Below are 18,810 nucleotides of genomic sequence, written 5' to 3'. Positions count from 1 at the left end.
TGGTAGACCGCGGTCCTCTACGGAACGCACCCCAGAGAGTGCTGCGACAGTTTTCATGAAAACGCTGAACAGACATATAATTATGTATTTTCATTTGACCACAATAATAATTATTACAATTATTGTAGGTATATCTAAATATTTAAAAAATTAGTTCATTTTTTATTTACATGAAATAAGTTTTTTACGTTTTTGCAAACAATCATTTTTCAATATTTAAGCTATATCTCATAATTGTATTATAGAAAAAAAAAATAAAATATTTTGATACAGTTGAGGTATTTACATTTTCGTCATAAAAAACCAAGTTATACTTATCATTTTTCAGATTTATTAAAAATTTTGTTTATTAGATTTACTGTTGCTGAGATTATCGATCAAAATTTTTTAAATACTAAAGACACGACGACGATGACGATAATGATAATGATGAAAATCCAAAAAATCGTAAATGTCCAACACCACAATACTTTAATTAAAAATAATATCCAAGTTGTTAATTATATTAGTTATTATTATTTTCAAACAGTTTATATATTTTATTTTAATTAAACTTGTTATTAATAATCGATAAGAGTATTATAATTCATAAAAATAAAAGAATACATATGAAAATGAAATATTCAATAGACAATCGTTTTAATAATTATAGGAATTTATTATTAATAATTACTTAAACATTTATTTATAAAAATATCATTAAAATTAGGTAACTAGAATTTGTTACATTTGGTGTGAAGAAGTCCAATAATTGATCAACGATCATTATCAACTAGTGAAAATAATTAGTGAGTAAATAGTTTTCCAACATTATCAGCTTCTTAGTTCGTATTTATTCTTTAAATTTGCCCTCGTTAGCCTCTGTCTCCATTCGAGCATGTATTTTTATCTTTATCATTATGTTGATACCTTACTGAAGAAGAATTAAATTTTCTAGAGACTTTTGATCCAGTCGCCCTTTTCTTATTGAAATAATTAACAGCGTGATTCCAATAGTAGAGTTGATGAATAGTTTCAAGATGATCACAACCACTTTGTTTTCTCAGCATTTCTAAACTCCAATGTGGATTTTTATTTGCAAGATTAACAACTTTAACTTTTATATCATGGGGAACTCTTGAGTATGAAAATGATTTTTTTTTTTTGAAGTTACAATTAATTTTTAAATTATCTGGTTTACCAGTAATGTCATGGTGTTTTTTTAGCCTTGACAACCAGTTTTCACTTGCTGAAAATTTTTTAGGTTTAAATATTTTTTTTGCTTCAAGTCCAAATGCTTGAATTTTTTCTTTTGTAATTATTAATCCTTTCTTTTGGTTCTCAATGCACTTATTTATAACCCAGTTATTTACGAAGTTCATTTTTTGACGAACGGTTCCTCCTCGTTCAATCTGGTTTTTCCACCGTTCAACTTGATGGCGGCCAATTATATTTTTACATCCACTGTGTTCTCTTAACATATTTAATGACCAAGTTGGATGTTCGCGTGCCAATTTAACTACACGTGTTTTTTCTTCAAAAGAAATTTCATCATAAACCTTAATTTTATCTTCAAGTTTTTCATTTTGATTAAGGCCATTATCATCATCATCAATATCATTATTATCGAGGTCATTTTTGTCTGAGGTAGAGCTTAATTCATCGTTATTTTCTGTACAAAAACTATATTTTTTAGGAGCAAGTGATCCAGTACGAATTTTTGTGTTTTTTTGATGATCAACATTTTCAATGACTAGTCCTATTGAGTGATCATTCGAGTTATTCATTTTATCAACATCAATTGAATCATCTGCAATTGACAACATTTCATCCTTGATAGTTATACTTCCATTTATAAATAACTGTTCTTCCTTTTCAATAGAATCAATCATATGTAATTTTGTAATTGAGTTTTCATTTGAAGAAGCAATTTGTATACTTTCAGCAATAATTGAATTATCACAGTTATTTTTTTTGTAATCTGAAAAATAAAATAAATTGAATCAAATGACAATTCGATAAAAATCTTAATATTATTTAAAACATACCTGCTTTGAACATCTTCTTGGAATGAATTTCATCAACTGATTTTTTTCTTTTTTTTGATATCATCTTGTTTTGATAGTGAACTTTGTCAACTTGTTGTTTTTGTTGTTGTTGATTTAATTGATCAGAATTATGAATCTGTTTTTTCCACTTCTCAACTCGATGGAGTTTTTTTATATTTTTATATCCACTCTGTTTTCTTAACATATCTATTGGCCAAAATGGATTTTCGCTTGCTAATTTCACCACACGTTTTTTTTCTTCAGAAGAAATACCATCAGTTATTTTAATTTTACCTTTGCGGTTTTTACTATGATTGAGGCTATTATCATCATCATCGTCGTCATCAACATTATCAACATTATCATCAGCTTCAAAGTAATTTTCGTCGGTGGTAAAGCTTAGATCATCATCTTCTTCTGTACAAAAGTAATATTTTTTAGGAACAAGTGATCCAGTACTCATTCTTGTGTGTTTTTGATGATCAACATTGTCAATGACTTTATTTAAGCAACTTTGATGATTACCATCGAATAAATCGGAAATTCCACTTGACTCTATTACTAGTCGAATTGAGTGATCGTCCGAGTTGTTTATTTTATCAACATCAATTGAATCATCTGTAACTGGCCACATTTCATCTTTAATTGTCATACTTTGTTCTGTAAATAATTCTTCTTCCTTTTCAATAAAATCAATCATATGTAGTTTTTCAATTGAGTTTTCATTTGAAGAAACAATTTGTACATTTTTAACATTACTTGAATCATCACAGTTATTTTTTTTGTTATCTGAAAAATAAAATCGATAGAATCAAGATACAATTTAATAAAAATTTCAACAACATTTATAATATACCTGCTTTAAACATCTTCTTGGAAGAAATTTCATCAGCTGATATTTTTCTTTTTTTCAATATTATCTTGTCATCACTCTTGTTGATGTCAATGTTCACTTTGTCAACTTGTTGTTGTTGTTGATCCAATCGTTCAGAATTATCATCATAACCTGAGTCGACCCGAGTAACTTCTGTTGTTACAATTTGTATTGATGCAACTTTTGATTTTTCAATGACAGCTTTGTGTTCATTGGATTTTATAATCTTCTTCATAATTATCACCATGGCATCATACATGTCTTGACCATAATTTAATGACAACCTTGAAAATAGGTTGGTATCGTGTTCACAGAGATAATATTCCTTATTTTTTAAAAGTTCCCAACAAACATTGAAAGAGTCAGTAAACATTTGTTGATCAGTTTTCTTAAGCTGATGTTTATCAAATTGTGCCATATCTTATTAATGAATATATTTTTAAAATTATTTATTTTTTGATTGTTGTATTTGTAATGTTCACAATATTTTTATTGTTGTTTTATACTTTAAGAATTTTTAATAAATGGAACACATTAAACTAATAAGGCTACTAAGGAGAAACTGACCAGAGAGTGCCGCGACAGTTTTCATGTAAACCATGAACAGACTTATAATTACGTATTTTCATTTGGCCACAACAATTGTATATTGAATTATTTAAAAAATTAGATTATTTTTTTACATATTTTTATTTTCACATGAATCAAGTGCCAAATCACATAACTGTAATAAAAAATTTTGTTACAGTCAAATTGTTCAAATTTTTTTTAATAAAAAACAGATATATTCATCATTTTTTAAATGTAATAATATTATTTTTTGTTCGATTTAGTGTTGCTGAAATTATTGATCGAAATATTTTATAATTTATAAATTATAATTTATTTATAATGATTTATAAATTATAAATACTAAATAAATAAGACAATAAGGAATAATGGTAGGATAATAATAATTAATGAATAGAGAAAAATATCTATAAAAATAAAATATTCAAGACAATTGTTTTGAAAATTATATAAATTTATTATTAATTTATTATATAAATTATTAAACTATATAAATATAAATATAAATTAAATATAAATTATATCAATTATGCATATAACATTTATTCATGAAAATATTTTCAAAACTAGGTAACTAGAATTTCTTACTTCCGTTGAGAGGAAATCCAATGCTTGATTAACGATCATTATCAATCAGTAAAAATAATTAGTGAGTGTTTATATTTTCCAACATTATCAGCTTTGTAGTCTCATTTATTCTCCAAATTTGCCCTCTTCTGCATCTTTTTCCACTTAAACTTGTATTTTAAACTTGTATCTTCACTTTTATATTAGACTGATGTAGAATAATAATAATAATATTATATATTATTATAGAGTTGACTGATGTTTTCGAGATTGTAAGTAGAGGGTTATAATTGTAGTATTATTATATTAATTATATCAATATCATAATAGTTAATAATTACTTTATTTAATAAAAAAAACATTGAGACATGATAAATTAAAAAAATTTGATGCATCACGTTGTAATTTAGATAGACCTGGTCTTTATGGTTTTTCATCATTAACACAAGCAATATCATCAAAAAATTCAATAAGATCTCTACCAGATAATATATTTTCAAAATATAAAATTTTAATTAATTTATCACTTGATGGTATTGGCCTGGATCACAATAATTCAAGCTCATTTTATGGAATGACATCACCCGAAAATAGTTTTACTTATCTATACATTCATTTTTATTCAGAAAATGATAATTTGATATTATATTAAATTTATTGAATAACAATATTAAAGAAATACCAGATCATTTTTTATTAACAGTTATAGCACTTGGTTCATTGTTGAATTCAATTGATAACATATCCAATATTTGATAATATAATAGTTTAGAATCATTAAGGCATTACCAGTGCTGGTAGAAAACAATGAACTATTGCTGAAATTTTTGTAGTAAATTCTTGAAATAACAATACGCAATCTTGAATTTTTTGTTAATTTTGTTGTAACTACTTATTTTTTAATTAATTGTTAAAGTCGACTACTTTTTTAGAGGTTAAACATAGGGTCTTACGGAGAGCCAAGTTTAGTTTTCCATTACCTGGTTAGCCATTTTGAGAAAAACAATTACAGATTTACCAAAAACTAGAGATTTATAAAAGAAAAAAAAAGGAAATTTTTAATATAAAAATCAATAGGGCTTTGAGACCTTTTTATTTTACAATAAATAAAAATAAATTTTTGTCTTTGTCTAAATACTTGAGTGGAAGTGAGAAACAAGATTTTCTCCTTCTTTTTTATTTCTTTCGCACTCATAGAAATATTATGTTTCTAAACGATATCCGAAAGAGGTCTCTAGATATGCGCGGGTAACACCTTAAGAACATTGAATTTAAGAAAATAATAGAATAATTAAATTAACAAATGAATGTTTTTTAAATATTTAATTATTAACTGGTTCTCGGTTATCAGGTAAATGAAGTAATAATTATTATTTAAATGAATTAATAAAAAATAGAAATCGAATCGAAACATCAAGAACAACAGCCAATAATTCATCCTGCTGAAATAATTGGACCACCAACTTATGAAAAAGCTGTTTAACTACCAAGATTAATTCGTTCATTGGATCATCTTGATTCTATATCAACTGGAAGAATTATTAATTCTGGTCAATCACTTGATCAACAAGTTTGGATTAAAAAAAGACGTATTCAATCAAAAAAAATAATAAATAAACGTGCTAAAAGTGAGGATAATTTGAATAGAAAATGTAGAGAAAAAAATGAAAATATTAAAAGATATTTAACGTCATCAGTGTCAAGAGAAATAAGAAGAGAATCAACAGTATCCATACTCCCCAGTTGAAAAAAAAACCAAAGGATGCGAAGTATATATTTAATTTCATTATAAAACTTTCATTTTTCCAATCAACATTCTATTTTATATTTTAAAAGAAAATTCAATCAATATTTGTTTGCCGACGTGTTGAATATATAATGTTGTGAAAATATTATAAATGCAGTCCAGACTATCAAAATTTTAATACATGAATATTATATAGTTACGACAGACTCTTACCACTTATATGACTTTTGTTTAAAAAAACAATTCATACAAACATTTATTACATGTATATAGATAAAAAGAAAAAAACATATATAATTATTACAATTGAATTTTCGATATGTAATTATAATTTTCATTGAGAAAAAATAAATAAAAATATTCGATAAAATAGAAGTACTGTAGCTGTGTTTTTAAATGAGAAAAAAAAATAATAACACATTGTCAAATCTTGCCCAGTTAATCATGTTCATATGACGTTCATGAAACAATTAATTTAACATATTTTTTTAATTAGTTTTTATTGATTTTAGAAAATATATAAAAAGAAAAATTAATAAAACAGTCGAATGGATTTTGACAAACGGTTACATATACTGCATAAAACAAAATATATGAATGCGGCATGTGCACACAGATAATATAATTATTAATTATACACTGTTATATATTATTTAAAAAAAAAAACAAAAAACAAATTAACAATTAAAAGTTATTATTAACTCTGTTTATTTATTTCATTTTTTTAGACTAAGCATAAGAGTTTTATTTCAACTCAGTTTTAATCATCAATGATAATATATTTTAAAAAAACAAAAAAATTTTAATTCTAAACTTTGATATAAATAAATTCATTATTAACACTCGTCGATGTCATATGACGACGACGACGATGATGATGATGATGACAATAATCAAGAAAATCGTAAATGTCGAACACCACCATACTTTGATTGAAAATAATATCCAAATTGTTAATTATATCAATTGTTATTAATAATAATAACTTGATATTTTCAAAAAGTTTATATATTTTATTTTAATCGAATGTGTTGTTGATAATAAATAATTGATGTAAAAGAATACAAAATTAAATATTCAAAACTATTGTTTTAATAATTTTATGAATTAATTGATAATAATTACTTAAACATTTATTTATAAAAGTATCTTTGAAATTAGGTAACTACAATTTGTTACCTTTGTTGTAATGAAATCCAATAACTGCTCAACGATCATTATCAACCAGTAAAAATGATTGGTAAGTAATTAAGTATTGTATAGAAGTAGAATTAAATTTTTTCAGTGGAAGGATTGGTAGCTCTTTTCTTATTTAAATTTTTAACAACTTTCTTCCAACGGTAAAGTTGATTCATAGTTTCAAGATTATTACAACCACTTTGTTCTCTTAGCATGTTGAAACTCCAATGCGGATTTTCATTTGCAAGATTAACAACTTTAGCTTTTATTTCATGGGGAACGAAAATTTTCGAAAACTTAAGTAAATGATTTCTTTCTTTGAGAATTACAATTAATGTGTAGATTATATGATTTACCAGTAATATCGTGGTTTTTCTTAAAAGTATGTAACCAGCTAGCATGTGCTGAAAAATTTGTTGGTTTAAATATTTTTTTTGCTTCAAGTCCCCATGTTATGATTTTTTCATTTGTAATTACTTTTCCTTTCTTTTGGTTCTCAATGCACTTACTTATAACCCAGTTATTTACAAAGTTCATTTTTTCACGACCAGACCCTCCTTGTTGAACCTGTTTTTTCCATCTTCCAACTTGACGGCGTTCCTTTATATTTTTACATCCACTTTGTTCTCTCAATATGTCCAATGACCAAGTTGGATTTTCTGTTGCCAATTTGACTACACGTGTTTTTTCTTCAAAAGAAATTCCATCAATTATTTCAATTACACTTTCACGTTTTTTATTTTGATTTCGGCTATTATTATCATTATCATCATCATCATCGTCGAGATGATTTTCGTCTTCGGTAGAGCTTAGTTCATCATCTTCTGTATAAACGCTATATTTTTTACGAGCAAGTGATCCAGTACTAATTCTTGTGTTTTTTTGATGATCAACATTGTCAATGACTTCATTCGAGCAACTTTGATTATTATTATTGAATGAATTGGAAACCTCATTTGACTTTCTTTTTAGTCCAATTGAGTGATCGTGAGAATTATCTATTTCATCAACATCAATTGAATCATCTGTAACTGGCAATATTTCATCTTTAATGGTTATACTTTGTTCTGTAAATAATTTTTCTTCCTTTTCAAGAAAATCAATCATATGTAGTTTTTCAATTGAGTTTTCATTTGAAGAAACAATTTGTACATTTTTAGCATTACTTGAATCATCACAGTTTTTTTTTTTGTTATCTAAAAAATGGAATAAATTGAATCAAATTACAATATTCAACAAAAATCTTAGAGACATTTAAAATATACCTGCTTTTTTGGAATAAATTTCATCAACTGATATTTTTCTTTTTTTAGATATTATCTCGTCTTGAGTGTTGTTGATGTCAATGTTCACTTTGTCAACTTGCTGTTGTTGTTGTTGTTGTTGTTGATTTAACTGATCATAGATATTATCATAACCTGAGTCATGAGTAGCTTCTGTTGTTACAATTTTTATTGATTTAACTTTTGATTTTTCAATGGCAGCTTTATGTTTATTGGATTTTATAATTTTGTTCATAATTATCATTATGGCATCATACATGTCTTGACCATAATTTAATGACAACCTTGAAAATATGTTGGTCTCACGTTCACAGAGGTAATATTTTTTATTTTTCAAAAGTTCCCAACAAACATTAAATGAGTCCGTAAACAATTGTTGATCAGTTATCTTGAGCTGATGTTTATCAAATTGTGCCATTTTATTAATAAATATACTTTCAATTTGTTATCCTTTAAGTTGTGTAGCTTCTAATTGTTGTATTTGCAATGTTTACAATGTTTTTATTGTTTTTTTTTACTTGAAAGATTTTCAATAATAAAACCAAATAAAACATATGGAAATAATAAGGAGAGAGAGCAGCTAGAGAGTACAGCGACAGTTTTCATGTAAACACAAATATAATTACGTATTTTCAATTGACCACAACGCTTATATATTTAATTATTTGAAAAGATAGATTATTTTTTTTTAATATTTCTATTTTTACACGAAGCAAGTTTTTTACATTTTTGCATTCAATTATTTTTCATTATTTATGCCACATTACATAACTGTAATAAAAAAATAATTAACATATTTTGATACAGTTAATGTTTTTACATTTTTTTCATAAAAAACAAAGATATATTTATCATTTTTTGAATTTAATAATAATTTCGTTCTCTAGATTTACTGTTGCTGAAATTATCGATTAAAATATTTCAAATACTATTAAGACAACGATTAATTTAACATAATCAGCTTTAAATTTGCCCTCATTTACCTCTGTTTTCACTTGAACTTGTATTTTTATCTTGGATCATCATATTCGTATACTGTACTGATTAAGAATTAAATTTTTCTAGTAGAAAAACCGGTGGCTTATTTTTTATCGAAAATTCTAACACCTTTCTTCCAATGGTAGAGTTGGTTCAAATTTTAAGAGACTAAAGTTCTTGCGAGAATGAGAAAAAAAAAAATCATGTTTTTATTGATTCATGAATTTCAGTACGAGTCAAGTTAAGCCATCTCAGTGAGATAAAATTATGAATGAAATAATATTTATCAAACTAACTTATTATAAATTGTTATACAAAATATTTTTAATTGTCTGACAACAATGATTCGTTTTTTTACTGATTATGTATTGTCATTTGTAATCAAAAAATAATCAAAAAAACCGTAAATGTTTAACACCACCTTACTTCAATTGGAAATAATGTCCAAGTTGTTAATTTTATTTTTAATAAAAGTGTTAAATTGTATTGAAGAATTAATTTTTCCAGTAAAAAGACTGGAAGCTTTTTTCTTATTTGAATTTCCAATAGTTTTTCTCCAATAGTTGAGTTGATTCATAGTTTCAAGATTTTTACAACCACTTTGTTCTCCTAGCATTTTTTAACTCCAATGTGGATTTTCATTTGCAAGATTAACTACTTTAACTTTTATTTCATAGGAAACGTAAATTCTCGAGTATGAAAATGATTTTTTTGTTTGCAAGTTACAATTAATTTTTAGATTATTTGGTTCACCAGTAATTTCATGATTTTTTTTAAACATCAATAACCAGCTTCCACCTGCTGGAAAATTTATCGGTTTAAATATTTTTTTGGCTTCAAGTCTCCATGCTTTAATTTTTTTATTTGTAATTATTTTTCTTTTTTCTGGTTTTCAATGCACTTATTCATAACCCAGTTATTTACAAACAACATTTTAAAAAAAAAATTAAATTATTATTTTCCATACTTTTATTTTTACACATGAAATAAGTTTTTTATATTCTTGCAAACAATTATTTTCCAATATTCATGTCACACCACATAACTGTATAATAAAAAATCAACTAACATTTTGATATAGTTCAATTATTTTTTTTATTTTTTTTTTTTAACCTGATCTGTTTATCATATCTCAAATTCAATAATTAAAAAAAACCGTAAATGTCCAACACCACAACAATTTAATTAAAAATAATATCCAAGTTGTTAATTATATTAATTATTATTATTTTCAAAAACTTTATATATTTCATTTTGATCAAATGTGTTATTATCATCAATTATTTATAAGTTATAAATTATAATATATATATATATATAGAAAATAAGAATATAATAATTAATGCATATAAAAGAATACATATGAAAATTGAATATTCAAGACAATTATTTTTATAATGAATTTCTTATTAAAAATCAGTTGAACTTTTATTTATAAAAGTATTTACTGAATTAGGTGACTAGAATTTGTTACTTTTGTTGTGATAAAATCCAATGATTAATAAACGATCATTAACAAAAGAAAACAACTTGATAATGATTGATACAACCAGTAAAAATAATAAATTCTAACATTAGCAGTTTCGAATTTGTCCCGTTTGCCTCTGTCTTCACTTGCACTTGTATTTTTATCTATATCATCATATTCATATTGTACTGGAGGATTGAATTTTTCCAGTGGAGAGACTAGTGGCTGATTTCTTATTGAATTTTTTCACAACTTCTTTCCATCGGTAGAGTTGATTGATAGTTTCAAGATGATTACACCTACTTTGTTCTCTTAGAATTTTCAAACTCCAATGTGGGTTTTTATTTGCAAGATTAACAACTTTAGCTTTTATTTCATTAGGAACGAAAATTTTCGAGTATGAAGATGATTTTTTTGTTTGCAAGTTGCAATTAATTTTAAGATTATTAGATTTACCAGTAATTTCGTGGTTTATTTTTAAAGTTCTTAACCAACCATCACGTGCTGAAAAATTTTCAGGTTTAAATATTTCCTTTGCTTCAAGTCCCCATGTTTTAATTTTTTCATTTGTAATCATTTCTCCTTTTTTTTGGTTCTCGATGCACTTATTTAAAACCCAGTTATTTACACAATTCATTCTTTCACGGGGAGATCCCCCTTGTTTAATCTGTTTTTTCCACACTTCAAGCTCACGGCGGGTATTAATATTTTTACATCCACTGTGTTCTCTCAACATAGTTAATGACCAAGTTAGATTTTCTATTGCCAATTCAACTACACGTGCTCTTTCTTTAAAAGAAATTTCATCACCTACTTTAATTTTATTTTCAAGTTTTTCATTTTGATTTAGGCTATTATCATCATCACCATCATCAACATCAATATTATTGTCATCAAGATCATTTTCGTCTGCAGTAGAGCTTAGTTCATCATCTTCTTCTGTACTAAAACTATATTTTTTAGGAACAAGTGATCCAGTACTAATTCTTGTGTTTTTTTTATGATCAACATTGTCAATGACTTTATTCGAGCAACTTTGATCATTATTGTTAAATGAATTGGAACTTTCATTTGACTTCATTCCTAGTCCAATTGAGTGATCGTGAGAGTTATTTATTTTATCAACATCAATTGAATCATCTGTAACTGGCAACATTTCATCTTTAATGGTTATACTTTGTTCTGTAAATAATTTTTCTTCCTTTTCAATAAAATCAATCATATGTAATTTTTCAACTAAGTTTTCATCCGAAGAAGCAATTTGTATATTTTGAGCATTACTTACATCATCACAGTTATTTTTTTTGTTATCTGAAAAATAAAATAAAATTGAATCGAATGACAATTTAGTAAAAATCTTGAAAACATTTAGAATGTACCTGCTTTGAACATCTTTTTGGAATGAATTTCATCAACTGATATTTTTCTTTTTTTTGTTATCATTTTCTCTTGACTGTTGTTGATGTAAATATTTACTTTGTCAACTTGTTGTTGTTGTTGTTGTTGTTGATCCAAATGATCACAGTTATCATCATAACCTATATTACGAGTGGCTTCTGTTGTTACAATTTTTATTGATCCAACTTTCGAATTTTCAACTGCAACTTTGTCGTTATTGGATTTTATAATTTCTGTCATAAATATCACCATGGCCTCATACATGTCATGACCATAATTCAATGACAACTTTGAAAATATATTGGTCTCACGGCCACTAATATAATATTCTTTTTTTTTCAAAAGTTCCCAACAACAATTAAATGAGTCAGTAAACAATTGTTGATCAATTTCCTCAAACTGGTGTTTTTTACTTTGTTCCATCTTATTAATGAACACATATATTTTAAATTTGTTTTTCTAAGTTATGTACTTTCTGATTATTGTATTGGCAATGTTTACAATGTTTTATCTATTTGTTTTAGTTGTACTTGAAAGATTTTTAATAAATGGAACATATGGAACTAATCAGGAGAAACTAGCCAGAGAGTACTACGACAGTTTTCATGTAAACGAAGCTACACATAATTACGGATTTTCATTTGACCACAACAATTATATTATATTTAATTATTTAAAAAAAAAAAAAAAGAGATTATTTTTTTTTAATATTTTTATTTTTACATGAAGCAAGTTCTTTACATCCTTGCAAACAATTATTTTTATTAGATATGCTGTATCACATAACCGTAACATCATGAACATTTTGATATAATTGAATTTTTTACTTTTTTTCATAAAAAACATATATTTATTATTTTTTAAATTCAATAATATTGTCGTTTTTTACATTTACTGTGGCAGAAATAATTGATCAAAATATTTGGAATACTAAAGACAATAAGAATTAATCATAGCACAATAATTAATGTATACAGAAAAATATACATATATGAAAATAAAATATTCAAGACAATAAATTGTTTTAAAAATTATATAATTTTATTAATAATAATTAGTTAAACATTTATATTCATGAAAATCTCTTCTGTTCAAATTATTCAAAAGTTACAAATTTTAGTTAGCTAATTTTAAATAAAAAATGTAGAGAAAAAACTAAAAATAATAATAAAAGATATTCAATGTCGTCAGTGTCAAGAGATAGAAGATTTTATATTTTTTTATTATTTTAAAATATTAGATAATATAAATACTAATTTCTATTTTATATGAATTTTTTTATTATGAATCTCGTCTCGTCTCGTTTTTTTTTTTTATAAATCCTCGGTAATTCCAGACACTTATTCGTTTTTGCATTTTATTGATTCGATTGCCATTATCATCATTATTAATGCAGAGATGACTTCGATGACTAGAAAAAAAAAAAAAAAAAATCTTTGAACTTAGCTGCTGGGAATGATTAGTAAAAAAAATAGAATACAACATGCGGTTTATTTTAACATACCGAGAGCAAAGACACAATACCATCCCAATAAAAATTGTGACATAACATGAGACTTGATGTTTTCCGTACCTACACTCGCCAACCACCAAAAAGTTACCACTACCAAAAAGTTACCACTACTACTACGTACGTACAAAAAAATGAAGTAGTATGCATAATCCCTATTTTTAGAATTAAAGAAAACAAAAATGTCAATTAAAAAAAATTATCTGTATCCTCAATAAAAAACATTAAATTATCATAATTGTCTTTTCTTTAAACTAACCTTAAGCACACTAATAAAACCTAATAAATGCACAAGGACGAGCAGGCTTATCAAAAACGCCTCAAGTGTGACAGACATATCTGTCAAATTCAGTCATTTTTAAAATTGTGTTGGGTCAGGTTGTTGGTCAGGACATATCAGCACACCATATTGGCCATCAATTCGACCTCGTATCGTGAATGGTAACAACAGACTTGGAATCTAAATATCAAAGAAATTAATTTCTTAGTACATGTTATCGTTTCAATTGACTGTTAACTTAATTTTGAACCTAGTCAACAAAAATATTTATATATTTCATATAAATACTTACAACGCCATAAAGTGCGACACATTTATTTATTAGCGACACTATGAATATTACAGTAGCAGCAAGTAGTCCAACGTTCGATTGGTTCTATTTATAAAAAAATAAATAAAATCATTAACAGCTAATTTTAAATAAAAAATGTAGAGAAAAAACTAAAAATAATAATAAAAGATATTCAATGTCGTCAGTGTCAAGAGATAGAAGATGAAAATCAACAGATTAAAGTCGTGTCTATACTTCCCAGTTGAAAAAAATCAAAAGAAAGCCACACTAATCTATTTTTAAATACACTATGATAGGCAACGTCCGAACTCAGGCCCAAGCGCTCCAGGGAGGCGGAACGTGACTTATCGTTCATTCTGGCTTCCATGTCCGTCCGTTGTTATTTTTATTTATTGACTAGTTTTGTCTAGTTTTGCCAAGCTAAAAATAATGGACTTTGGAAAAAAAATTAAATTTAAAAAAAAAAAAAACTTAGATATCTACATTATTTTACCAGCAAAATTTTTTACTTAGCTGGATTTTTTACTTAGCTGTAATTGTAGCCAAACAATCAATATCTATATTATTTTAATTAGCTAGATTTTTACTTAGCTAGATTTTTTACTTAGCTAAATTTTGTACTTAGCTTAAGTTTTTACTTAGCTAGATTTTTCACTTAGCTGTAATTGTAGCCACACAATCATTATTTGCATTATTTTACTTAGCAATATTTTTTACTTAGCTGTAATTGTAGCCACACAACCAATATCTATAAAATAATGATTTTACTTAGCTAGATTTTTTACTTAGCTGTAATTGTAGCCACGCAATCAATATCTACATTATTTTACTTAGCTAGATTTTTCACTTAGCTTTAATCATAGCCAAACAATCAATATCTACATCATTTTACTCAGCTAGATATTTTACTTAGCTAGATTTTTTACTTAGCTGTAATTGTAGCCACACAACCAATATCTACATTATTTTACTTAGCTATATTTTTCATTTAGCTAGATTTTTTGCTTAGCTTTAATTATAGCCAAACAATCAATATCTACATTATTTCCCTTAGCTAGATTTTTTACTTCAAAAAACTTGGAAAAAAAAAATTTTACGAAAAAAAACTAAGTCCCTTATTTTGATTTTGGCAAAACTAGACGAAACGAGTCAAAGAAAAATAAAAATACGGATGGTCATAATGGCCATAATCTGCAATAAACCGCGACGGGGGGCACCATGGGGTGCTCGGGCCTGAGTTCGGTATCAGCCCTATGATAAGGGTGTTTAAACAATATATTATGAAAAAGTTCAAAGTATAGGTACATTTAATTTCATTATGAAATATTTTTTTTTCCAATCAACATACCATTTTATATTATAGAAAAAAAATTCAAACAGTATTTTTTGGCGGCCGAAAAAATACGAGCCTTGAAAATTAAGTTGAATATAATGTTATACCTAAAAATATTATAGATCCAGTCCAGACTATCGAAATTATAATACATATAGATATTATATAGTAACGACAGACTCTTACCACCTATGACTTTTGTTCAAAAGAACAATTTAAACAATTTGATAATTTCGATACTAATTATTATCTCCGTTGAGAAATAAAAAAATTCAATAATATAGAAATACTGTAGCTGTGTTTTTAAATGAGGAAAAAAAATAATAACAAATGGTCAAATCTTACCTATAGTTAATCGTGTTCTTATGATGTTCAAAAAACAATCAATTTTAATTTTTTTTTAAATAATATTTTATTGGTTTTAGAAAACATGTGAGAAATTAGTCAAACAGTCGTGAATCCATGTGTAGTATTTTTAAGAAAGAAAAAAATAAAAATAACAACAAAAAAAAAATAATTACTCGTTGACTCTTAAACTCAGATAATACTGGACACAAAAATATGTCCTAAAAAACTAATTGAAGTAAGTGTTCCGAGTAAATACTGAAAAAAAAAAAAAAAAAAACAATTTCATTGATACTTTACATTGCATTTACAAAGTTTACGTTAGTTTATTGTCAAAAACAACATTCAAAAAACAATATATCTTATTCAGAAAAAAAAATTGCTAATGATAAAAAAAAAAAAAAGACAAAATTGAATTATTAATTAATAATTAATAATTAATTAATTATTATTAATTCACCAAATTGACTCATTAATTCATTAATGATAATAAAATAATTGAACAAGAAAAAAAAAAACGAACGAAAATGTTATGTAAATGTAAATATAATAATAGAAAATACCGTCTATAATTAGAATCGTCATAAACAAAAGTTAATAATTTATTAAGTCATTAAACTTATAGAAAGACTAGTAGCTCTTTTCTTATTGAAATTTTTAACAACTTTTCTCCAATAGTAGAGTTGATTCATGTTTTCAAGATTATTGCACCCACTTTGTTCCCTTAGCATTTTTAAACTCCAATGTGGATTATCATTTGAAAGATTAACAACCTTAACTTTCATTTCATGAGGAACGTAAATGTTCGAGTATAAAAATGATTTTTGTTTTTGCATGTCACAATTAATTTTAAGATTATTTGGTTTACCAGTAATTTCATGGTTTTTTTTCAACTTTATTAACCAGACAGCACTTGCTGTAAAACTTTTAGGTTTAAATATTTTTTTGGCTTCAAGTCCCCATGTTTTAATTTTTGCATTTGTAATTACTTCTCCTTTTTTTTGGTTCTCAATGCACTTATTTATAACCCAGTTATTTACCACGTTCATTTTTTGACGAAGAGTTCCTCCTCGTTCAATGTGTTCTTTCCACACTTCAACTTGACGGCGATGTCTAATATCTCCACATCCACTCCGTTCTCTTAACAAATCTAATGACCAATTTGGATTTTCTGTTGCCAATTTGACCACACGTGTTTTTTCGTCATAAGAAATTCCATTAATTATTTTAATTTTACCTTCACGATTTTTACTATGATTGAGGCTATTGTCATCATCATCGTTATCAACATAAAGATGGAAATCATCATCATCATCAACAACATCATCATCATCATCAACATCGTCATCATCAACATCATCATCATCAACATTATCATCATCATCAAGGTAATTTTTGTCTGTGGTAAAGCTTAGACCATGGTCTTTTCCTGCACAAAAACTATACTTTGTAAGAGCAAGTGATCCAGTACTAATTTTTGTGTTTTTTTGATGTTCAACATTGTCAATGACTTCATTCGAGCAACTTTGATTATGATCTTCAAAAAAATTGGAAATTTCATTTGACTTTATATCTAGTGCATATGAGTGATCGTTCGAGTTATTCATTTTATTAACATCAATTAACTCATCTGACACGATGTCATCTTTAATGGTTATACTGTCTTTTGTAAATAATTTTTTTTCCTTTTTAATAAAGACAATTATATGTGATTTTTCAATTGAGTTTTCATTTAAAGAAACAATTTGTATATTTTTAGTAATACTTGAATCATCACAGCAATTTTTTTGGTTATCTAAAAAATAAAGTAAATTGAATCAAATGACAATCAAATAAATTCAACATCATTTAAAACATACCTTCTTTGAACATCTTCTTTGAATGAACTTCATCAACTGATATTTTCCGTTTTTCTAATATCATCTTGTCTTGACTGTTGTCGATGTCAATGTTCACTTTGTCAACTTGCTGTTGTTTTTGTTGTTGATCCAATTGATCACAATTATCATCATAACCTGAATCACAAGTGGCTTCTGCTGTTACAACATTATCATCATTATCAAGGTAATTTTCGTCTGTGGTAAAGCTTAGATCATCATCTTCTTCTGTATGGAAACTATATTTTTTAAGAGCAAGTGATCCAGTACGAATTCTTGTGTTTATTTGATAACCAACACTTTCAATGACTTCATTCGAGTAACTTTGATTATTATCTTTAGAAAAATTGGAAATTTCATTTGACTTTATATCTAGTGCATATGAGTGATCGTTCGAATTATTAATTTTTTTAACATCAATTAAATCATCTGACACGATTTCATCTTTAGTGGTTATATTGTCTTTTGTAAATAATTTTTTTTCCTTTTTAATAAAAACAATTATATGTGATTTTTTAATTAAATTTTCGTTTGAAGAAACAATTTGTATATTTTCAGCATTGCTTGAATCATCACAGTTATTGTTTTTGTTATCTGAAAAATAAAATCAATTAAATCAAATGACAATTTAATAAATTCAACATCATTCAAAACATACCTTCTTTGAACATCTTCTTTGAATGAATTTCATCAACTGATATTTTCCGTTTTTCTAATATCATCTTGTCTTGACTGTTGTCGATGTCAATGTTCACTTTGTCAACTTGCTGTTGTTTTTGTTGTTGATCCAATTGATCACAATTATCATCATAACCTGAATCACAAGTGGCTTCTGCTGTTATAATTTCTGTGGATTCAACTTTTGATTTATGTTCATTAGATTTTATAATTTTGTTGATAATTATCATCATGGCATCATACATATCTTGGCCATAATTTAATGACATCTTTGAAAATATATCGGTCTCACGTTCACTGAGATAATATTCTTTACTTTTCAAAAGTTCCCAACAAAAATTAAATGAATCAGTAAACAATTCTTGATCACTTGTCTCAAGCTGATGTTTATCAAATTGTGCCAT

At 25.9% G+C, this 18,810-nt stretch overlaps 1 protein-coding gene across 1 annotated transcript; it reads right to left on the bottom strand.

Moving 5' to 3' along the window:
* Positions 1-9,000: 9,000 nt before the first annotated feature.
* On the bottom strand, positions 9,001-18,810 carry LOC122860574 (myb-like protein D). Its single transcript, XM_044164449.1, has 6 exons — positions 18,387-18,810; positions 18,270-18,322; positions 17,711-18,212; positions 16,892-17,022; positions 11,571-11,894; positions 9,001-9,018 (listed from the first exon to the last, which is right to left on the bottom strand). The coding sequence occupies exons 1-6, from the start codon at positions 18,808-18,810 to the stop codon at positions 9,001-9,003; spliced, it is 1,452 nt and encodes a 483-aa protein (XP_044020384.1).

The sequence above is a fragment of the Aphidius gifuensis genome, linkage group LG1, assembly GCF_014905175.1.
Source record: "Aphidius gifuensis isolate YNYX2018 linkage group LG1, ASM1490517v1, whole genome shotgun sequence".
Lineage (NCBI taxonomy): Eukaryota > Metazoa > Arthropoda > Insecta > Hymenoptera > Braconidae > Aphidius > Aphidius gifuensis.
The sequence above is the reverse complement of the archived record's forward strand: the minus strand, read 5'-3'. Positions and strand labels throughout refer to the sequence as shown.

Bases quoted from the DNA above. Each gene is read 5' to 3' on its own strand.
- LOC122860574 (XM_044164449.1), bottom strand. From the start codon at position 18,810: ATGGCACAATTTGATAAACATCAGCTTGAGACAAGTGATCAAGAATTG. The intron at 18,323-18,386 runs GTATGTTTTGAA...TTTATTTTTCAG, and splicing joins AAAGAAGATGTTCAAAGAAG to ATAACAAAAACAATAACTGT. The intron at 11,895-16,891 runs GTAAATAACTGG...TTTATTGAAAAG, and splicing joins TTCGTCAAAAAATGAACGTG to GAAGAAAAATTATTTACAGA.